The sequence below is a fragment of the Lytechinus pictus genome, chromosome 14, assembly GCF_037042905.1.
Source record: "Lytechinus pictus isolate F3 Inbred chromosome 14, Lp3.0, whole genome shotgun sequence".
Classification (NCBI taxonomy): Eukaryota; Metazoa; Echinodermata; class Echinoidea; order Temnopleuroida; family Toxopneustidae; genus Lytechinus; species Lytechinus pictus.
The window spans coordinates 21,196,975-21,221,209 of record NC_087258.1 but is presented as its reverse complement, the minus strand read 5'-3'; the positions used below and the strand labels follow the sequence as shown (position 1 = coordinate 21,221,209).

The window sequence follows — 24,235 nt, the reverse complement described above, 5'->3', positions numbered from 1 at the left end:
AATCAAGTATTACTGAACATCCTGTGCAAGTTTCAGGTCACATGATCAAGGTCAAAGGTCATTTAGGGTCAATGAACTTTGGCCAAATTGGGGTATTTGTTGAATTACAGCCATAAATTTGAAAGTGTGTTGGTCTAGTTCATAAAACTTGGACATAATAGTAATCAAGTATTACTGAACATCCTGTGCGAGTTTCAGGTCACATGATCAAGGTCAAAGGTCATGTAAGGTCAAAGAACTTTGGCCACGTTGGGGGTATTTGTTGAATTGCCATCATATCTCTATAAGTGTATTGGTCTAGTTCATAAAACGTGGAAATAAGAGTAACCAAGTATCACTGAACATCTTGTGCGAGTTATAGTAGTTTTCAAAATCAGCACTGCTGCTATATTGAATCGCGTGATGCAGGTGAGACGGCCAGAGGCATTCCACTTGTTTAGGAATTATCATCATAACTTTAAAAGTTTATGAATTAAGTTCATGAAACTTGGACATAAGAGCAACCATGTATTCCTGAATATCATGTGTAAGTTTCAGGTCACACAACAAAGGTCAAATGTCACTAAGGCCTAGGGTCAACAAACTTTGGCCATATTGGTTTTTTTTTTAGGAATTGTCATCATAACTTTGAAATTTTGTGGATCTAGTTCATGAAACTTGGACAAGAGAGCAATCAAGTATCCTTGAACATCCTTTGCTAGTTTCAGGTCACATGACCAATATCAAAGGTCATTTAAAGGTCAATGAATTCTGGCCGTGTCTGGAGTATGTGTTAAATTGGCATCAAAACTTAGGAAGTTTATGCTCATGAAACATCAACATAAGGGTAATCAAGTATGAATGATTGTTTGCACATGTCGTAGGTCACATGATCATGGTCAAAGTTCATTTTGGCTCAATGGACATAATATTTTATTATCATATTAGTATTTTCTTCTGTGAATACAGTGTAATTATTCATTAGCTGTTTTCAAAGGAAGCAATGCTGCTATATCGAATTGCATAATGCAGGCAAGACTGCCAGAGGCGTTCCACTTGTTAATTTAAGACAACAAACGACCAGGGGCCCGTAACACAAAAGCTTAGCAATGATCGTAGAACATTTTTCTACGATTGATTCCATAGACTACAATGTACAATCAATCGTAGAAATCAAGCGTACGATCAATCGCTAACCTTTGTGTTACGGGACCCAGGAGTCCACCTTGATGTTTTTTTACTGAAACCATATTATACAGAAATGGCATTGGTTTTGCTCTGCTGTATTTTATATTCTCTTTAATGAAAATACTGCAGGTTCAAAACCCCCAAAACCATATTACACATGTAGATTGCTGAAAAGTTGAAAATACTTGTTTTTTCTCTTGAAATATTATTCTCACAGCCTTTCAATTGTACTTGTTTGAAACTTGCCGAGATGTTTGTAGTGATTTTTTTTTTTTTTTTTACTTTTAAGAGTCTTGAAAGAATATTGTCACTTCAATATCAAGTTCAATATTATCATCTACATAATTCAATCATAGATTATTTTGCAGTTAAGCCGTTTTTTGTTTGTATCTCTGGCATCGTGTGAATATTGATAAATTTACATGGATGCCTTCAATAAAAGTGCAACATTTCTTGCGGCCTCTTTGAACAGGAATTTTTCAAGGCCTAGACTACCTCACGACAAACGCACGCAACATTGCAGGGTGCTACATAAGCACTTGCCCCATTGCCCGGGGCAAGTAAAAGTTAGAGTCGGGCAAGTGTTTTGAAGTTAAGACCAAAACTACTTGCCCGAATTGGACAAGCAAAATTCACACAGTAGAAAGCAAAATTCTCACAGTAGAATGACCAAAATTAGGGTCGATATGATATGATATTGACCCTAATTTTGGTCATGGCAGGCAAGATAAAATCACTTTGGAAAAAGAAATGCAATACCAAGGTAGATCAGTTCATGTCAAAAGAGAGAAAAGGGTCAATGGTTTATAAAACCGCAAATATTTATTTTTAACAGGTAAAACTTTTTTTTTCAAGGATTTTTTTCGGGCAAGTGAAATAGATTTTAGGGCAAGTATATTCCAACTATTTAAAAATTTACTTGCCCGACCGGACAAGCGCTTCCAAAAAGTTATGTAGCACCCTGCATTGCGATATGCAGTATTACTTTTTACAGTGCCAGTGGTGAATTATTTCTTTCTTATCTATGCATACAGCAATATTTTCCATGAAACTATTTTTTATTTTGCTTTTGGGCATTCCTATTTTTTGATGAAGATGAAATTACCATGGCATTTTAAAACCAAAAAGATTCCAAATGTATAAGTGCTTCCAGGGATACAGATAATTTGTTGCATGATTTACCAACTCTCATGTCGGATCGCAAAGCGTGGCATACCATTGTTGATTCATTCTTGGATGCGTCTGATTTGTAGTGTAGTGTTTCGATGAAAGGGTATGTACGTGACAGTACTCAGGAATTTTTCCAAACTAGGGAAGGGATGAGGGGTCATTCCATGTCAAATCATCAAAGAATCTGCCGTCATCTCTATGATTTTTGTAAAACTTTGGGACTCATGAATGAAACACGGCTAGAACTCAAATATTTTCGCAAACATCCCCTTAATTGGTGAGATACAGGCTTACGAACATTGGACTAATAAGCGCGACGTCGCGAATTCAAACGGCCATATCCCTAAAAGTACAACACCTAGAGAGCTGGTTTTGGTGTCATGTTAAAGATATTTTCATGCCCTATGAATTTGTCTGAACAAGATTTTCCTACCTCCAACTACAAAGAAAGTTATTACGAAATATAAACTTCATGTAATAAAATTTCAAAAACTTGGAAGCGAAGGGACTGAGTTTGTCATGGGGGCACTTTTCTGAAATGAAATTGAAATTTTGTGCATATTTTTGGTGAATTTTGCACGGGCCAGAGGTGCCCCCACCCAGATCCAGCACTGACATTAGCATTGTATTATATCATGTTCCTTCAAATATGTACTCAGATAGCGGCGGAAGCCAAAAAAATTTAGGGTGGGTCCACCTGAAATTTTGGGTTGGACACAGGTAAACAATTTGACAAGCAAAAATAAAAAGTTATCAACCAAAATTTTAGGGGGGACCACAAACATTTTAGGGGGGTCCACCTGAATTTATTTAAAAAAAAAGGTTATCAACAAAAGTATTAGGGGGGACCGTCCCCCCCATCTCAAATTTAGGGGGGGACAGGACCCCCCGTTCCCCCCCCCCCCCCGCTTCCGCCGCCTATGGATACTGATAACTTATTCATTTGATCAAAAGTATGACTATCATATTATTTTTCATCATTTTATTTTATTTATTTTAATATATCCTTTGAGGCTTGTTGGTATTAAGCTTTATATTGCTTAATAGCAAAGCGTATTAAACATTTTATCGGTTTTTACATTATTGGTTTTAATGGTGTGATCCATGCCTAGATATCTTTTATAAACTCTGAACAAGGTGAAATTAATTAAATCAAATGAAGATGAAGGAGTGATTGTAATTATATTACAAAATATATAAAGATTTCAAATGTTTTTATACATCTGATCTAATCATGTAATTCCTGTTTTTTGTGTATTTTTCCGACATGTCGAGCTTAGGTTTTTTGGTGCTCCCTATTCACTGGGATAAAAGTAAATGTAATGTATAAACCTTTTTTGAGGCTGCTACTTTCAAATAAAGTGTATGTTTAGCAGTATTTGTCTTTCCACTTGGTTCGAATGGAAATAAAGCATTTATACATTTTTTATATCACGTTCTAATGACTGGTAGTGTGTCTTCATTTCGTCTGAAAAATGTGTATTACTTCTTTACTGGTCATTTCCATGACATTTGGTATGGCGACAGTTGCTTCACTGCAAATTCCACACATGAATGGAATGACCAACCAACCCTGAATTTAACGCTACACAGTAAAGAAAAGATAATGGGTAAAATATTTACCACCACGAGGGTAATTATGTGTCCAACCAATTTGGGGCAGTATTTTACCCAATGTGGGAAGCATAATGTCCATGCAGTGAGGTTAAAAAAACAAGCAGCAATTACTTTAGAATTGGCAAAATTTTCATCACACTGGATAAATAAAAATGCCCTAAAGAGATGTCCAATATTGGTTGGACACACATATTTACCCTCATGGAGCACTTTTACCCAATATTTTTAAGAGTGTGTACGCTATCCTATTAAAAACCTAACCCTATACCTAAAAACATAACACCGTATTGCAACCTTAAACCTTACCCGATATCTTAGATGAAATAAAGCCCAGAGCAATTGTCGCAGGAGCAAATGTTGTGTCATCCACTGGTTACCACGCCTGAACAGGATTGGTTCACTATTGATAGCAGTTGGTATTTCAATAAAGTCTTTTCCACCAGATATAAAGCACTTTGAGATTTCATCCTTGATCAGGGTCCCGTTTCATAAAACCTTTATAATCTACCCAAATCAATCAATTTGATTGGCTGATGGTTAACCTGTTATAGAAATTGTGCACTTGTTATTATAACAAGTCTTCATGAAACGGAACCCTGAATATTGATAATAGCTGGTATTTCAATAGAGTCTTTTCCACCAGATATGAAGCACTTTGAGATGCCATCCCTGATCTAGCCCGGCCCCATCCCAATGAATATTTTTGCGACGGGTCCCTGGATTGAGTTAGGTTCAATGATGGGAATGAATGAGTGAAAGAAAAAAACAGATGGATATTTTGGTACAAATGTTGTTAAAAAAAGGATTGGGAGAGAGTAATTGGAAAAGAGATTGGAATGTAAAAATAATAGGCAAGACAGAGAGAGAGAGAGAAGGGAGTACAAAAATAAGGCGCGATAGCTCAGTCGGTAGAGCGGGGGTTTCGGATTCCGGTGACCCGGGTTCGATTCCCAAGTGGTGCGCTAGTGCCCTTTGGTAAGGCATTTATCCTCATTACCAGGTCCCTCGGAGAGGACCTTAAGCCGTTGGTCCCCTGGTTGCTTGCTCACAGGCATTCGTGCTTTCTTAGCAGTCGGGTAAAAAACCTCGGTATAACAATATAACAATAAAGAGGGGAACAGCAGTGAAAGAGAGGGATGTGGGTAGAGGTGAAAATCGAAAGGACGAGGGTCACCTTATAACAAGAAGTGTTCAGAAATGGATTGATTAAAACTAGAGAGAGAGGGGTTGATAACAAGAATAGAAATAATAGGTACGATATCATAGTAGGTCCGTGCTCGGATCCAGAGTGGCTTGTGGAAATGATCATGAAGAGAGAGTGAGATTATAATTGTAATGGGACAATGAATAAAGTCATAAGACTGGGAGAAAAACAAGAAATTACATGCGTTACAAGCAATAAAAGGGAGAGTTACTTTGTAGTAAGTGTTGAAAAGAGTTGGGGGATATATCGAGAATATGTTGAGAAAGGTGAGAGGGGTGAGTTGGAAAGAAAGAAAGATATATGTAGAGAGAGAGAGAGAGAGAGAGATATGAAAGTGGACAGATATATATGGGAACACATAAAAGAGAAAGTACTGAGAACAGTCACTATAGTTTTGGACACCAGATGGCGTTTTCCAATTCCACTTCTGTCTGGATGTGTACACTGCTGGACCAACATTGGTACGTCTGAGAACATTTTTTTTTCAAAAAAGGAAGAATTATCATCGATTTTCAATATCGATTTCTCTCATCTTCCCCTCTTCCAACATAGCCACCTTCCTAAAAGGGCTTCCCATTCCTGCCCTGTGTCTTAGATCAATAAGCAGTGAATGCAAAATCAATAAAAGGGACCTTCCAACGACGCAACCCTTTGATGGTTTGACAATCATGAAAACCAAATGAAATCAATAAATACGTATTGGTCAACTATTTATATATCTGTGTATACAATCTTTATGCCAACATCAAACAGACTTGTGATGTCGAGTGGGACGACGCCATGATGGGTTATTTTTCGAGTTAGGGGCAATTTTAAGGCTGATGTTTGCTTTCGACCTTGCCCATTTTCACTATCTGATGTCGATTAAGGACATTTATTTTCAAGCAATCTAGACTCTATCGAAACTCGTTTAAGGTGAGTTTTAAACTGGGTATAAAGTTCTTTGAGTCTTTTTAAAGAGTTTCAAGTCAATAAGCGCAATTAGCACTGGTGTGCTGATTCTTTTTTAAATATTGATTTCAATTAATTCAATTCCGGGAATTAAATTATTTTTTTAAATGTGTGTAATTTTCCAATATAATTGAACATCCAATTAATGTACACGTGACAGGTGGAACATTAATAAAACTTAAACTTTGAAGTGTGTGTCAATACGTGCAATTGCTTTTAAGGAGAATTGCGCAATACTAGTTATACCAATTTTATATTTTGCCCGAAATCTCTACACAAACCGGGTTCACTCTTATCATCATCTTGATCACAATCATTCCGATGTTTGAATAATGTTGAAATAATTATGGTTTCGTATGATGTTTGCTTTCGACCTTGCCCTATTATCTGATGTCGATTAAGGACATTTATTTGCAAGCAATCTAGACTCTATCGAAACTCCTTTTAGGTGAGTTTTAAACTGGATGTAAAGTACTTCACGTCTTTTAAAGATTTTCAAGGCAAATAGCACTGGTATGCTGATTTTTTTTCTTCATTACAATTAATTCAATTCTGGGAATAAGATTCTTTTTAAATATGTGTAATTTTTCAATGTAATTGAACATCCAATTAATGTTCACGTTACAGGTGGAAAACTAATAAAACTTAATCTTTGATGTGTGTTAATACGTGTAATTGCTTTTAATTGCTTTACTTCTTATACCAAATTGATATTTTGCCCGAAATCTCCTACAAACATAACAAACCGGGTACTCTCCTGTCAGCATCTTGATAACTTATCATTCAAATGTTTATGGAATGTTAAAGAAATCGTTGTGATTTCGTATTAAACAAGCTCCGTCTGCATATGACATAAAAATGATGTCTAGATTCACCTTCTATTCTATCAGGATCTCTTCTTTTTACCATCAAACTATTTACCACCATATAACACATCCTTAATACCTCGGCCACATTTTGCTCTACGGCGGCCGTACGGCGAGTCGAAAACAGCCGTTTTATTATTTTTTTATACAAACCACCTATAACTGGTACAAAATAAACGTTAAAACGGCTGTTTGCGACCTGCCGTACGGCCGCCGTAGAGGAAATGTGACCGAGGTATAACTGGTCACCACAATTTTCGTGATCTCACTTTCATCGTCAATACTGGCGCATAGTTGAGGGTCCATGGACCCCCCCCCCCCCCAAAAAAAAAAAATAATAATAATAATAATAATAATAATAAATAAGAAATAATAATAATAAATAAATAAATAAATAAATAAATAAACAAATAAATAATTGAATAAATAAATAATAAATAAATAAATCATGACCAAGAAAAAAGGGAGAAAAGAAAGAAAATGAAAGGGAGGATTAAATATGATACTATTTTCTGAATATTATTTCAAAATCGATCACATTTAGATTTTTGTTAGAAGAACAGTCAAAACTTTTGCACGTGCGCCATGTCTGGCCCCCTAAAAAAATTGTGGACTCATTGCGAAACCATCGTCGTCATCATTCCATGCTTGAAACCATTTTGTCTTTTCATTAATCTCAACTAAACCACATGCAGGAATCTCCCGACCATGGCTCTTTGGGGCACGATTTCCGTATCCCTCTGTGTCATCCTCCTCTTCCTCCTCCACGTTACATGGGGGGAGCACCAGCGCATCGAGTGCCCCAAGAAATCCGGCAAGTCGGCCCACTTCTACGCCCTCGCCGACACCGCCATGGAGATCGCGTACGCCGAGGAGCTCAACGTAACCGTCTTCGAATGCTCGAGACGCTGCCGAGACGATGGTGGCTGCATGAGCTATGGCTACTCCAAACGTCTTGAGTCGTGTCAGCTTTACGACTTCGATCGAGAGACCGGGCCGGAGTTCTTAGTGACGTCATCAGATTACGTCTACTACGACACGGTGGACACTAAAACTTCGAACCCGGTAGGTCAATTTACCCCCCTTCCCCCACCGGCCCCACCCCTATGACCCCTCATGTCGTAAACGTGAGGAAGTGCAACAATAAAATAAATGTTCAGTTCAGCCCCGTTTTCGTTATTTATTTTCTTAGCATAAAAAAAAAAAAAATCGGGGGGCTATCTACTTCGTTAGGAAGCCCCTAATTTCATAGCAACTTCAGTATGAATTCCATATCCGAATCCCCCCCCCCCGGGGGGGGGGGCGTTTTAGGCACTGGTATAGAATTTCGCAATAGCCTGTTGTTTAGGGTGGGGTGAGGGAGATACGGCCCTGTCCCTCATCCAACATGCCCCAATACCCGTCTGTCCCACTCTTTTTTTTTCTTATATCTCTTGTCTAATTGCTACTTGTACCCCCCCCTTACTCTTTAGCATTACATGGGCTCATGCAAGCACCATCAATGTGAAAACGGGGTGTGCAGAATGGATTGCTCAGAGAGGGGCTACTACTGCGAGTGTGCCGAGGGATACCGAGGAGAATTCTGCCAATCTGGTAAGGCCATGGAACGATGGGGGGGGGGGCAGTGCGGAGGGTTGATGCGTTGTGAGTGAACGAAGCAAGCGAGAGAATATCATGCATGTATACAGTGGTGCTCAAAAGTTAGTGAACCCCACCGAAAAATCTTTCAAGACAAGTGTTCAAGTTCTGTCATGTTTTACACATTTAATTGTGAAGTAAGGTTATGAAATACTACATTCAATTAAGTTTGTTTCTCTGGGCTCGCCGAATATTGTAGAGTTGATGTCTGACTATACGTTCAAAACTCAGCATGAAGAAGTGCAGTTTGTGGTGGGATTCACTAACCTTTGAGCACAACTGTATATACATATATTTCAATGAAGTAGTTATGATTGTTATAGTAGATCTACATGTATATGGGGATTGTTTCATAAGCATGTTAATTACTTACACCAATGGTACTGTTTCCCGTAATATTCTGCCATGGTATATACTAAAGCCACTAACGCAGTCAATTAAAACCAAGGGTCCAATGGTGGTTACCATTATGTCGATATTCCCATAATCTTTTTGAAACGGGCGACGGCAAATATCAGATTTATGCTTTCACCATCTTTTTTAAAGGAGGCCATCAGTAAAATATGGGAACAAAGGAGCTCTAATCAGTTAAAGCAACTCACAATGTTGGGAAATTTGCAACAACCGGGTTACCGGGGGAGGGGGTGGGGGAGACGAATAGGGTATACCCGAAGTTCAATCTTAAACTCAGAACCTTCTACCATGCAGAGAATGGGATGGGAGGTGGGTAGATTGTAATGAAGGATGAATGGAAACATTTTTTTGGGGGTTAAATTGTATTCTTTTCTCTTACGAACATTAATGACATATATGAAAAAAAAAAAAAATTATCACGTTCATAGTCCATTATTAGATTGATAGAGTAAAGCAATGTGAATAGAGAAGAGGATATATTTTCCATATTTTTACCCCAATGGGCAATTTTATTTACAACAAAAGAAAACTTGCACGTTTACAAAAGTAAAATCAATGTATGAATTATACAAATAAATCTTTAACATACTCCATTTCACAATATTTTTTTCATCATAAATGTGACATTCATCAAAATTATATGTTTTAATTGACTTTTGTATCTTTTTAAAATCAGGCATAATCTTGTTCAGCCTCGAAAAAATAATTGTTTTACTTTAAATAAATACAATTCAAAACATCATTTCGCTTTTCTTTCAAGTTTAGGGACTTGCCTTTTTTTACAAGCTCTGCTTTTCTTGGCATGTCCCTCCCGTCAGATAATTTATCTTCAATATTTGTTATAAAATGTTATAGAACTTTATGTATTATTTTGAACATGTATTTACACTGTTACTTGGATTATATAATTTGTTCGAACGGAAATAAATAAGTCTAAATCTACCCAAATAACATGTTCCGTAGAGTTAACTTAATAGTAAACATAGGAGAGGATATCCACGACTCTACTTTACTCCAATTATTTCTACTGAAATTACAGAAGTAAAAAAAAGGTTCAATTGTTTCCTTTACAGTATCGATTATCTTCACTTTAAATAGAATGTCATTTAAAAACAAAATTCTATTGAAAACTTTGTATTGGAAATAGTTTAGCCTCATGTCCATTGTGAATCTGAAGGCTATTAAAATCAAGTATTACAGTGTGATCTACCATATTGGAATTCCTTTCCCATTTTCTTGCAGTAGTTTTGTAATAATCTTTATTTCGTATCAGTAGTTTGTATTTTTACATCCCTTTTTATCCTGCATTATATAAGAAATAAAAGGCACAACAATTGGCTCACATATTTTATCACTTGGGTTATGAAAGTTTCGATTAAACGTACATCCTAGGGCCAACAATAGGCACAACAAAAGGCACGACAATAGGCTCACATAATTATTCTATCACTTGGGTTTTGAAAGTTTCGATTTAACGTATATCTTAGAGCCTGACACATTGAAAAATATTGCAAAAAAAAACTTAAGAGAAGAGGAGATGACAAAATATCGGAAAGAATGATCGAAGAATAACATTAGGATGAATGGGAGGGGGAGGAAGACACGGACATTATTTTTTAACACACAAGTGTAATATATAGTTGCTATACAAATGCATATAGCATTATCATTTATTTTAACGTCGGATAAATGAGCACAGTCGATTAATTGCCTTGCTAACGGGCATTAAAGGACAAGTCCACCCCAACAAAAAGTTGATTTGAATAAATGTAAAATAAGAAAGTTATGACATTCTAAAGTTTCGCTTATTTTCATAAAACAATCCTGGTCGGTATGCAAATGAGGAGAATGATGACGTCATCCACTAACTTTTTCTTTTGTATTTTATTATATGAAATGTGAAATATTCGAATTTTCTCCTCATTGTCGAGTGAAACAACAATTAATTCCTCCCTGAACATGTGGAATTAACATTGTTCAATACTATATCGTTCAGTCAAGTAGGTCCTTATTGTCAAATCTTAAAAAAAATGAAATATTGTATAATTCAAACAATTAAAAACAAAATAAATGATGAGTGGTGGACATCATCAACAGACTAATTTGCATATCACTAAGTTGTGCATATCACTGTTTGGTGAAAAATAAGCGAAAATTTAAAATGCCATAACTTTCTTATTTTACATCCTATTTTGAAGAAATTTTCAGCATTATGCTGGTTTGATTTTTCTCTATTTATTCAAATCAAGATTCTTTTGGGGAGGACTTGACATTTGAATGCGGTTGCCGGTGAACGAACCCCGGGCTCTCATAATTAAAAGTCCTAGTCAGGGAGACCACTCGGCCTCGGCACCTAATTGTCAGGGCATATTTTGTGTAAAAATTACCAAAATGTGCAAGTTATCATACTATGCCTTAACAATACTATGGCACATTTTAGTAACTGCACTTTTTGGTAAAAGAAGTTTATTATCAAAATGTGCTGATGGTGCACCTATATAGGCCTGACGAGATCAATTGTCACCACAAATGAGGAAATAAAACGTGATGTCCCTGCACCTTTTGGTAACATATCCTAAATGCCAACTGTTACACTTATTACTTTCAAGTTTTGGTAATTTACGAAAATGTGCCGTTAACACACCTCCACAAGGAGAGAAAAAAAAGTCGAAAGTAGTGAAAGTACGTGTATATTACCATATCTTTCTTTTGTTGTAAAAACTAATTATGATTAGATATATTCTTATTTTTTATATACATATATATCTTTTTTTATATTTTAATTGGGTACTCAAAATTGATTCAGGTCCAATTACAAATTCATATAAGTTAGATAATAAAAACATCTTATCGTGTTTTTTTTCAGCAATAAGATATTCAGATTTATACTTCATCTTAATGAAGGAAAGAAGGGAATGAACATTAGGCATTTATTTTCTAAACTTACATCGATAAATATAAAGACGGGTACAGAGAAGGAATGAATAGCTATATTCGTATTGTTCCAAACAATGCGAATATGGATGTTAATTATAATTCCTATTCATCACGAACAAAAAGCTTCTTGCAACGCCCATATACTGTATTATTTTTCTCTGTCATTCAATGTCAAGCTTACATCCATGAGCCTCGACTGGTTGACGAAATCATCTCTGACCGAGCTAGGGACGGCGTCGGCTTTACTTTCAACAACATGAATTTCCTCGCAATTTCATCCCTGTAAGTCTCTCTTTTTTTCGTCTTCTAAATGATGCAAATTTTGTATAATAAATGGGATTTGCTATCATTACTTCGTTTTCAACAGTATTTTTTGTTTTATAAGAAACCAATTCTCAAGCATGGGATCGGGGGGGGGGGGCAGTCTGCCCCCCCCCCTGACGAGCCACAACCCATGCAAATGACGTATCCCTGCCCCCCTGACGAGCTTGAAAGACATTTTTTGCCCCCCCCCCTCCCCCCTGACGAACCTGAAGAAGACCTTTATCTCCCCTGACGAGCTTGAAGACCTTTTTTTTCTGCTTGTCAATTTTTTTCTGGTACGAAATCCTTTATTTGTGATTGAAGACCTTTTTTTTTTTGCTTCTCAATTTTTTTGGCGGACGGTTTTGCCCCCCCCCCTATTGAAAATCCTAGGTACCCCACTGGAATATAGGCCTACAATCTTGGCATCTATTCACATAACTCATTTTATAAGTATTGGACAGAAAATATCATTTCACCGATGAACGTTTTGAATGATAGCCCAATGGCCATGCAGTTGTACAAATTTATTTTACCCAGGGAGTGTTATTCTTCATCGCCGTATCGGAAATCATTCCAAGCATCGCCGTATATGGTTATCGAAATAACGACTGGCAAATACCAAGTGGTAAATACCAAGCGGTAAATACCGCGTGGTAAATACCTGGTCTGTAAATACCGGGTGGTTAGTACCAGGCGGTAAATACCGTGTGGTAAAAACCGGGTGGTAAATACCGGGCGGTGAATACCGTGTGGTTAATACCGGATGTTAAATAAAGGCCGGTAATATCGGATGGTAAATACCGGGTCGGTAAATACCGGGTGGTAAGTACCTGGCAGTATTTACCAAGCGGTAAATACCGTGTGGTAAATACCGGTTAGTAAATATCAGGGCCCCGTTGCATACAAGATACCATTATGACAGCTTTGCTATCCAATGGTACCTTCTCTGAAATACTCGATTCTGATTGGTTCATCGTTACCATGGTATTTACCATTGCATGGCAAAGTTATCATAATGGTAACTTTTTTGACAAATACGGGATATACTTATAAAGTTGTTTCTTGAAAGGATGAAATAGAAATATGTATTTCGTATTTTGTACATTAATCATTCAGATAACTATTATTATTGCCCCGGGTCATAAAGTCTGGCTGCTTAAAGTGATTGGTTAACATTGGTTTGACTTTTAAAAAATCTGAGCTAGAAGGTCACACTTGTCACCTTTGTCTGTGATATGTTGAAGCCCAGAAAAAATTGCGTTCGAAAATAATTATTTAGTGCTTCAAAAATTGAAATATAAAGTGACCGGAAACACCATCTTAATTTCATCCCATACACTTATGTGTACTATTTAGGCGTCTATAAGACGCCTATTTACAAAATCGGGGAATGCCTTGTAGTTTTAGCTTTTCATTCTCAATAATGGTTGTTTTCAGGGTTTATTAGTTCTAATACATGCACTTGTACACATGTTTCATCTTGGTTTGAGATTTTCTTAAATCGGCTGCTCACAAAGTTAAACAATACCTTTAAGCGCTCAAGCGCGCTGAAGGAACGGAATGACTATTAATATATACAGTCTTGTGGGTGGATGAGTGGCAAAGGCAAGATAAACGCAAAATGACCAAAAGCAGCACCAGGAAAGCTGACATAACTGGGCGGGGGAGGGGGTTAGACCTCTCATACTTGATGACACAAATTTTATTGACTGACGAATCTGATTCTGAATCATTTCTTTCAGGCAAACACAGGACTCAGCCGGTAACAGTGCCCAGGCTGACCAGGTGATACTCCGCTATGATTACTCGACGGAGCAGTACGAACCCATGCAGATATTGACTGGAATTGGCGTTGGTTACTTCCTAACCGAGTTTCAGCTCACCGGAAAACAGTACCTCTTCATATGTAATTACAGGGAATTCGGAGACACGCAAGACACCGATTCCTTTCTGTGGGTTTACGATAATAGTTCTGGTAATTAATTTGGTCACCTACCTTTTGTTTTTATATTATCAATTTACTTAGCTTGATAGCTTCCGAGCTACATGTTGTTTCAAGTTCTCCACTTATCCATTCATCTCTTCGATTATCATACTATAATATGCTAAAAGTATAGGCCTATTTCATGTTTACTGTTTTCCCTACCACTCTGAGTCTTGCTGAGTCTGCACGCATAAGAAACACCCCCATAAATCCTGGTAGGTGTGAAAATATGGCTATATGTAACCAAAATGAACCTCTTTTTTAGCGAAACCCTCCAGTCGCGGCGCGGATCGCGTGACAGACGGTGGGAGCTTGGTATTACATCTTGTTAATTACCTGCCACCCCAAAACCAACAATAATTCGACCAGAATTAATATTGAGATTTTTATTGAGCTTGAAAATTCATTTCCTAAGCTTTAAAATGATATATAATAAGTCAAAATTGATCAACAACAAACATTACTAGTACCTGATTGAATGCAGACGAAATTCAGCAAGAGCTTAACAAATAAGACAAGAAGGTTTGAGGTTTGGGGTTTACTCAAGCATGAGATGTGCATACTGTGCAATCTCAGTGAAACTTCCAAGCAGTCCGAAAAAGTAGTGTCCAAGAAACTCTTGTATCTTTTCTTTTATTCAATTTCACGACTTCAAATTTTCACAGTATGAATAAGAAGAATTATTGCTCTTTCAGATAAATTATTTTTTTAAGTTTTGGATTTGGAGACTAAATTACTATTTTGGCTATTGACCGAGAACCCTACCTGGCGACCTATTGGTGGTTTTGGGGTGAGCTTTAACTATTATAGCGTTTCTTTCATTCTTGCGAAAAACATGTTTCTCCATAGATTCCTTCATCGTTCATCAAACCTTTGATACCAAAGGATGTATGGCCCCTGCTAAGATCAGAGCATCAGACAGTGGATTTTATTTATTCCTCGGATATTATTATGCACCCTCTTCGTATGACCAGGAATCTCCCGTTTTCAAGGTAAATCTAATACTGCATAACTTGTTGCCTGACAGTATGTAGTGTCTGGCTAACTTGCCATGATTCTGCTATGTGAGGAAAGCATTGGACAATTCAGTACGCCTATAGGGAAACTGCTTCATATCTCTGTCATTAGCTACTACGTTGACCACATTTCATACTTAAGGGGTTTATTTCTGGAATTTACGATTCTGGACGGGCAACTTCCTGATTTCTGTTCGCAGTAGTATTGAAAAAAAAAACTTTTCCAGCTACCACATTCCACGTCCATGGTATTTATGACATTATACACAAAACATGGCGTCAATACTTCCTTTGCGTTGCAATCTTGCTTATGCCGTGGAATATCCGATGCCTTGAGTAGCTTAATTACCCGTCGTGGATGATGCTCCATTTGTTATCATTTTTCTTCAAACCCGTCCGCTGTCATGTTTGCTTACCTACCAACCCAGCCTACCAGCTTCTTCCTACTGAATCCTAACCGACTGCATGTACGTATTTTTCTCATTTAAAATGTTCTGACAGTGGTATCCTCGATACGAGCGCTTCGTTGAGGTTGACACCGTATCGACGACGGGCGTGTATAAATCATCCCTGTTCGAGATCGACGGGACTGTTTATGTCGGAGTTTCAAGCTTTCGAAGCAATTCAGGGTTTGACAATTCTGCCGAAGTGTGGGAACGTACGGACACATATGGTAAGACATTCATTCAACCTTTCTCTCTCCAAAAAAAAAATCGATGTATAAACAAAGTTATGTCGATGTTGCTTTAAGAAATTTAAGAGGGTGCTATTCCTCGCTTTAAATGTAAAAATGGTTAAAAGAGGAAGTGTGGCTCCATTAAAATGAGTGATTTATCATGAAAAATTATATCCAACTTTTAACCTTTAACGGTAGTATCACTTGGACTAGTGAGTGAAAAAAATAGGTTAGTCAGATCCTCGTTAAAAATCATGGGGTGTTACAGATAACCAGGTTATGATTGTCAATGTTATTATAAATCACATGTTTTATCACAGATCTCTACCGTGGCTGTTACGTCGATGGGACCAACCGGGCTTTAGACGGTGACTCATTTTCTTCAAGCTCGATGACTGTGACCATGTGTATCACGTACTGTCGAGATCTCGGCTACCCCTATGTTGGACTTCAGGCGCAGTCACACTGTTTCTGCGGCGATGAGAACTACGACGAACACGGAAGCGTCAGTGATGGTGATTGCAACCAGCAGTGTGCGGGGGACAGCTCGGAATACTGTGGCGCTTCGTGGCGAAACAGCATCTATATGACAGGTGAGGGAGTTGAGTGAAACGGATTTGAGTCAAAAGCAAAAGCCAAGCGTTGCGCAGAAAGCCAGACTTCTCTTAGACCAAGGACACCTTTAACAATGACTGACAACTTGGCCAAGGACTCACCAACCGAGACCAAGACCAACAGTTAAATGTCAAGGACTTCAGGAGAGCATTTCATGAAACAAATAGTCAGTGATCATCACTGATTGTCGTTATAAGCTACTGAAATCCTCGCACCTGATAGGCTCGGAGCAAGTTTTTTTCAGAGAAAGTCACTGACAAGTTGCTTCATGAAACACTCCCCTTATCTCTGAGGCCAATGACAACTTCGCTAAGGACTGACCGCCCGAGAACAAGGCTAAATACTTCAGAACTCTAAGATCAAGGTCAACTTTGCACATGACTTATCAAACCAGACCAAGGCCAATTATCCAAGGGAAGGACTTCAAATCTCTGAGGTCATTGACGACTTGGCTAAAGACTGACCGCCCGGGACAAATGCCAAAGCCATGCAACTGCTCTGAACCTCAAGGCCGGCCTCAGCCAGCATGCACATATAAGATTAGGCCTGATGTGTAATTTGGAAGAAGAAAAAAATTCTCCCACACAACAGTCTAGTACAGCAAACCAATAAGATTAAACATTGTGGTTTTGTTTTGGCATATCTTCAGCACTATAAGACTTAGTCCAATGGTACTCTCTATCCAAGAATGATATTGTGAAATTCTGTGACGATTAAAGTGATCCACGATGCTTCTTTACGGTGCAGTTACGACAGAAAATCATTCAAGGAACAGTCCATGTTCCATCACACGTCGGTTGGCAGACTGCTTTGCTTATGCGAACCGTCAGTTTCTGTCAGGTTCCGTCAGCAATGTCCATTACAAGACCCCCATTTGGTCCAATTTGGTCATTTTTATTTTACTTTTTATTTCAGAGCCATCGTGGAGCCAGACGCAAGTCTTACCGGACTCGAGTCCAGGCCCCATAGATATCGAGTCCTACTCGCACGAGGAATCGCATTACATCGTACTGAGTCGCCACCATGACGGGTCCGAATGCGATCAAGATACGGAAGTCTATGTATGGAACGCTGGATTGAAGGAGTTTGGGACTCATCAGACAATTTCCTTCTCCGAGACCTGCTCAGTCGGTATTGAGGTATTCGAGGTGAGTTTTATCACTCTTTCAAAGATTCAATGTAAAGGTTATTCAAACTGACTACTGTAAGGTTAATGCATTGTATAAGAAAAACAGCATTATATGTGTACGGTTTGTTGTGACTAGAAAACTTTCCGTCTATATGTTCAGGCTGTATATATATTTGCATTGACGCCTACAGGCGACAATGCCTTGTTGTTCCGTATTTCTATTCCGTCGTCTTCTTCTTTGCATTGACGCCTACAGGCGACAATACTCCGTTTTTCCGTATTCCTATTCCATCGTCTTGTTCTGCTTCTTCTTCCACAAAATCCCATTCATTTGATACGTGGTTCTTGTTAGCCCTGCCCAGGGTCTGTAGTTGTTGTTCTGTATCGCTATTCCGTCGTCTTTGCATTGACGCCCACAGGCGACAATGCCTTGCTGATGTTCCGTATTTCTATTCCATCGTCTTCTTCTTTGCATTGAAGCCTACTACAGGCGACAATACTCCGTTGTTCTGTATTCCTATTCCGTCGTCTTCTTCTGCTTCTTCCACAAAATCCCATTCGTTTAATACGTGGTTCTTGTGAGCCCTGCCCAGGGTCCGTCCATTATCCAAATTACTCGAAATTTGGCATACATGATCTCCAGCATCCCTAGTTGTGCACCTCGTCTTCAATTTTCCAAAATCACTCATGCATGACCATCCAGGCACCATTTTGTAAATTTCAAGTCCGTTTGCATACATGTACCATTCCTAATCCCGTCCTAACCCCCGTATCCTGCATGCTACAGACTTCTAACAAATTGTTGAAGATTGTTTAAGAGTTGCTCTTTCATATTAAACCTACGATTGCCCTTTAAAATGTCATCTTCTTGCCCTAGATTCAAATCCAAAATAGTCTACGTTCAAAAAATTCATATTTATTGAAATGCAAAGTAGGAAAATCGTAAAATGTCCATAACTTCATTGTGTTTATTAATTTCCGTCTCATGGTTTACTAATGGTCTCATTCTTCACAATTTGACCAATTTTTACGCATCAGTGACCATTAAATTTAGAAATAGCGCCCTCTATTGCAAAGTCAACAAATAGTAAGATGACAATAAATTTGTTGTTATCATTCATTTCGGTCTTATGTTTTCAGGGCTGGCTTTTGATATCATCCCTCATAATCCATATGCTTTTTACGCACCAGTGACCATTACATTTAGAAAAAGCGCCGTCTATTGCAAACTAAAGAAATATCAAAATGGCCATGTCTCATTTTTTCAGGGTATGTTTATTGCATCATTCCTCATAATCCATATGTTTTTTGCGCATCAGTGACCATTACCTTTAAGAAATAGCGCCCTCTATTGAACAGTCGAAATAGTAAAATGGCCATAACTTCCTTGTTTTCAATCATTTTGGTCTCATATTTTCAAGGGTTTCATGCTTATCGTTCTGATACGATTTTCTTATTTATTAATGCTTACCGAGGGCGAGAAATATGATGATATTATGGCCTGAAAACTGGACATTTCAAGCACTTTTGTAATTTTGAATAGAATGCATAAATAAAATATTTTCTAACCATTAATGCGAGCGCAAATCGCGAGCCAAAATCTTTTATAAACTGTCATGAAAATCAATATTGAGACATAGAGAACTCGCCAATCAAAATGCGAGAGAGTAGCGCTTTCTGATACTTGTACGTTTTGACAATCAGACTTGAAAAGGGATATTTTTCCAAACTAAATGGATTACACGAAAATAATAGGTACTTAATAAATCAAAATTTGCGAGCGCTCAAAATGTCAAAATTCAAACCATAAAGCTGTCATTTTGTACAGAGCACTTTTTAAAAATCAGTTTGTAAATCACACAAAATAATGAAAGTTCGATTTCCAAAGTAAAATGTGTAATGTGTATTGACTTCCAAACTTGATATTTAAGCTCCATATTGAACAATCAGCTAACAGGCAATGCGAGCGCGAAATTTTATGTAGTGACATGAAGTATTCTTTTTATTTTACAAGTCTTCCCCTCATCTTATCTTATTCACTCTGGAAAATTTGACAAGCCAAAAAGAAAGAACAAAAAAGTGGTTTTCACCCAAAATATAAAGTCATTTAGTCCAAAATACATATTAATTTCGAATGTGAATGATGTATGTTTCTCCATCATAAAATACTAAAAATAGTAGGGGGAACATTTTATATTGTGTCCCCCTACTTTTTTTGGTAGGGGGTACACTCTTTGTCATCATGACGGTGTTAAACCCCGTCGAGCCGACGCCCGCGTGCACAGAATTCCTCTATCAACGCTCGAGTCACTGCTAAACCAACGCTCGCCACCGTTAAACCAACGCTAAAGCTACGCTGGCTTCAGCGGTGCACCGCTAAGGCAACGCCCATGTTTTCAATTTATCCCCCCAATTTTGTGAGCGGTGACGAGCGTTGTCGAAATTCGACCCTCTTTCCCTACCGCTCCATGACCGCTCCAACAACGGTCGGGCGGTGTGACCTTAAAGAATTGTACTGATCACTACGTCAGACGATTTAGACGTAAAATTATCGTTCCTATAGCAATTGACTAACACGTTACGTTCATTGAACTGTTTCCGTTTCAGAGAGGCGGTGAAAAGTTCATGCTGACTTCGAATGCCCGCAAGTTCTACAGCGCAACGGAGCCCGACCACTGGGCGGTGGATTGCCGCATCTTCCGCCTTGTTGACACGGTGTGGATCGACCACACCACCGTCAGTGGGTTCAATGTTGTTAACTTCCAGACCTTCGAGCGTGATGGCGAGCTTTACATCTTCCAGACAGGAGGAAGAAACGAGACCGACCCAGGTAGCACCTACAGCGAGTGTACGCAAAAAATATATCAATGGATCTGAATCTGATAGGGTGGAAACCAAGATGAAGAAAAAGCTGGAAATTAAGCGCGCACAAAGTTCCGAGTTTTTTTTTTCTCTCTCTCTCTCTCTCTTGCGTGTGCGTGTCGTTTCTCACTCGTTGAGTCGTTGGTATAGCCCCATATTAAGGCGGGGTAAGTTGAGCCCAAGGGCAATTTGAGCCACCACCACCAGGCCAATTTAATGAGTCAGACATTGTGGCGGTGACAGATACTGATGGCCCATCGCATAACCCCTAACCCCGCCACACTGTTTTGAATGAATCTTGAAAAGGAAAATAATATTTCAGAGGGAAAACTACAAATTTAAGCCAAAAGATCTAACTTAAGTTATTTAATAGATAAGTGCATTTTACCCACATACATCTACAAATATAATGAGGACGTAAGATGACAACATTGTTAGTCCAGGTAGGGATCATCCTCATTCTTGTCATAGTGTTTAACATGATGGGTGTATACGTAATGTGTGGATGTGAACATTTCACATGATGTTCGGACTAGGGTAGGTGAGCCAGCATACATGGGGCAAGTTGAGTCATGGTAATTCGTATGATATAAACAAAGGGCCGAATTCACAAGACAGCCGTTTTAGTAGAGGATTTTAGTATTTATAGAGAATTAGCAAGCGAAAAGACCTTTTAAATACAAAAATGTCATGCTGGTTTTTGCCCCATAGCCTTTGTACATAGTATTTGTGGCTCGATTTGCCCCCAGAAGGTACGTGGCTCAACTTACCCCAGGGGTGGGGTAAGTTGAGCCATTTGACTTTTTTAATGATGACGGTGCCTTTCAGTGGGGGGTAGAAAGTTACATAAATATTGGCAAAATAAATGTTTCCAAATAATTAAATTTTACGGTAAGGTACTTATTTATACAGGATTATTAGTCATATCGGTCCTAACATGCAAACAGCAAAAATTGCTCAACTTACCCCGCCTTCCCCTACTTTTGATTATGTCATGCAGTATTTTCCTTCATGAAGTCTCAAGGTCGTGTGTGCAGCAGCGTGCAATGAGCTCTATCCATTTTTTATTGATGGCGGAAAAATTACTGCATAGTTCTCAACCCACTCGTGTACACCCGCTCATTTTGAAAATTGCTGTAGAGTTTGATTTTCTGTTGTGTCTATGAGGTATAAGTAGAATGAACATTATGTATATTTATCTATAAAGTGACACTACGAGATTATTATTCTTTTCGTGGGATTTTATGTACCATAAAAGAAGTCGATAGCTTAAAAGAGACTATAATAAATCGATTATTGTAAGTAAGTATTGTAAGTGGAGGTGCCGTAGCCGAGTGGTTTATGGCGCCTGACTATACATTAAAAGTCCGGGGTTCGATCCCCGGCCGCGGCACCTATGCCCGCGAGCAAGGCATTTAATCTACAAGGCTCTTTTATCCTGCATCCAAATAAATGGAAATGTTATAGGCATTCTTGGTAACTAGGTGTGCACTTGTTTGAATAAAAAAAAATCTTTTCAAAATCTGTACGCACTCCAACACTATGGATTAGTAATAAGCTCTGGTTTGTGGGACATTTTCCAAACAAAAGGTGTAAGAGAGGGTTATTTGAAACAAAAAATCAAAATCATTTTGAACACAAATGTGGAGAATTCATCAGCAACGACGAAGAAATCAAAATGATAATGATAATACTTTCAGCCATACCAATAAATATATCCAACGCCTCATTCAATTATTTGCATAAAGACTTATATCTAAGATGACATAATTGATAAACTTGATTGTACATAATAATAAAAAAGTATTTAAATATATAACATGTGTATGTATTGTATTCATTGCAGCCTATTTTTATTTTTATTTGATTTGTTGACGATAGGCTTAATAGCGAAAAGTTTGAAAAGTGTGGAAATCAAACAAAAATAAAAATACAGTTCGGTGTTGCAGGTGCTCATAACGGGGAATGAAACCTTTGAAACAAGTGGGTTTGTGTGGAAACTGAAAAATCAGAGAATAAGTTCAAAGAAGATTTGAGAAAAATCGGAAAAAAATAATGAGAAAGTTACGAGCATTTGAATATTACGATTACTAATGCTATGGAGATCCTCCTGTTGGCAATGCAACAAAGATGTGTGATGTCACATGTGAACAACTTTCCCTTTGATGGACTATAAAATACCCCAATAGATATCTCTTTTTTAATGGTGAAACAAACTTTTCATCCATAATGTATTCTTTGAAAATCTTTATTATATGCATGCCATCCAATAAAAACATACATGATCTACTGATAAATAGCCCAATAAATATCTCTTTTTTAATGGTGATACAAACTTTTCATCCATAATGTATTCTTTGAAAATCTTTATTATATGCATGCCATCCAATAAAAACATACATGATCTACTGATAAATACCCCAATAAATATCTCTTTTTTAATGGTGATACAAACATTTTATCCATAATGTATTCTTTGAAAATCTTAATTATATGCATGCCATCCAATAAAAACATACATGATCTACTGATAAATACCCCAATAAATATATATTTTTAATGGTGATACAAACATTTCATCATAATGTATTCTTTGAAAATCATTATTATATGCATGCCATCCAATAAAAACATACATGATCTACTGATAAATACCCCAATAAATATATTTTTAATGGTGATACAAACATTTCATCCATAATGTATTCTTTGAAAATCTTTATTACATGCATGCCATCCAATAAAAACATACATGATCTACTGATAGATGTGATAAAGGGGGTAGTTTAAACTAAATACAAAAGTAATGGGAAAGTTGTTCACATGTGACATCACACATCTTTGTCGCATTGCCAGTGGGAGAATCTACATTACAATAATGATCTAAACTTAAAATGCTGATAATTGTCATGTTGTTTATTAAATTTTCTCAAACTTTTTTTGATCTGTTTCTTAGATTTTTTTCTTTTCGCACAAACTATCTTGTACCAAATGTTTCATTTTCCTTTAAGTGTAGAGGCGGCACGACATAAAACAAGTGCTTAAATTATCACATCACATTGAATCACACTGATGAACTACTGACCTGCAATTAGCTTACTATACAGTGCGTCCCACAAAAAAAAACGAAACCGAGATTTCATCGATGATTTATAATAACTTAATCACAAATGCAATAGACAAATGACCTACCATTTTAAAGCTTAGAATCTCCTCTTTCATCTAAAATTACGGAGATTATTTCTCATTCACGCATGAGTGAGCAAAAACAATTTGAAAAGTGGATACCAAAAAGTCACTTGGCGGGCCGTATCTGGGTTTTAAAAAGAAAACCACATTTTTATAAAGTTCAATATCTGCTCTTTAATTTGATACCTCAATTACAGAAAATGGTCAAGAAATAACAAAGTTCTGGTTATTTGAAAAAAGGCTTGAATTTCAATAATTTCATAAAATGAAGAGGTTTTACAGGCTAGCGCGCGCGTTCAAACTCACTCGACACTCCATTTTGTTGACGATCAGCCATGCTTTAAGTCTTTTGTTACTGTGCGATAGCTTCTGTGGGAAACCGGTGAAAACACGTTTATTGAATAAAATTATGGAAATACAAGCATTGTTTCGAGGATCATATATCTTTTTTACTTCTTGACCATTTTCTGTGATTAAGGTATAAAAAAAAAGAG

The 24,235-nt window shown here is 37.5% G+C and overlaps 1 protein-coding gene across 2 annotated transcripts; it reads left to right on the top strand.

The window, feature by feature from the left end:
- The first annotated feature begins 5,883 nt into the window (after positions 1-5,883).
- Positions 5,884-22,371, top strand: LOC129276489 (uncharacterized). Of its 2 annotated transcripts, none has more exons than XM_064109445.1 (10): positions 5,884-6,073; positions 7,671-8,040; positions 8,448-8,568; positions 12,141-12,246; positions 14,013-14,245; positions 15,104-15,246; positions 15,772-15,943; positions 16,267-16,539; positions 17,477-17,709; positions 20,298-22,371. In XM_064109445.1, the coding sequence occupies exons 2-10, from the start codon at positions 7,684-7,686 to the stop codon at positions 20,565-20,567; spliced, it is 1,908 nt and encodes a 635-aa protein (XP_063965515.1). In that variant the 5' UTR covers positions 5,884-6,073; positions 7,671-7,683; the 3' UTR covers positions 20,568-22,371. The 2 variants fall into 2 exon arrangements, with proteins under 2 accessions (XP_063965515.1, XP_063965516.1); XM_064109446.1 differs by lacking the exon at positions 5,884-6,073 and adding an exon at positions 6,494-6,557.
- The last annotated feature ends 1,864 nt before the right edge of the window (positions 22,372-24,235 follow it).

What these genes read in the sequence shown, in the direction of transcription:
- LOC129276489 (XM_064109445.1), top strand. Translation starts at nt 7,684, where the DNA reads ATGGCTCTTTGGGGCACGATTTCCGTATCCCTCTGTGTCATCCTCCTC. An exon ending in TTCCTCGCAATTTCATCCCT is followed by an intron (nt 12,247 to 14,012) that starts GTAAGTCTCTCT and finishes CATTTCTTTCAG; the next exon opens with GCAAACACAGGACTCAGCCG. An exon ending in AGGAATCTCCCGTTTTCAAG is followed by an intron (nt 15,247 to 15,771) that starts GTAAATCTAATA and finishes ATGTTCTGACAG; the next exon opens with TGGTATCCTCGATACGAGCG.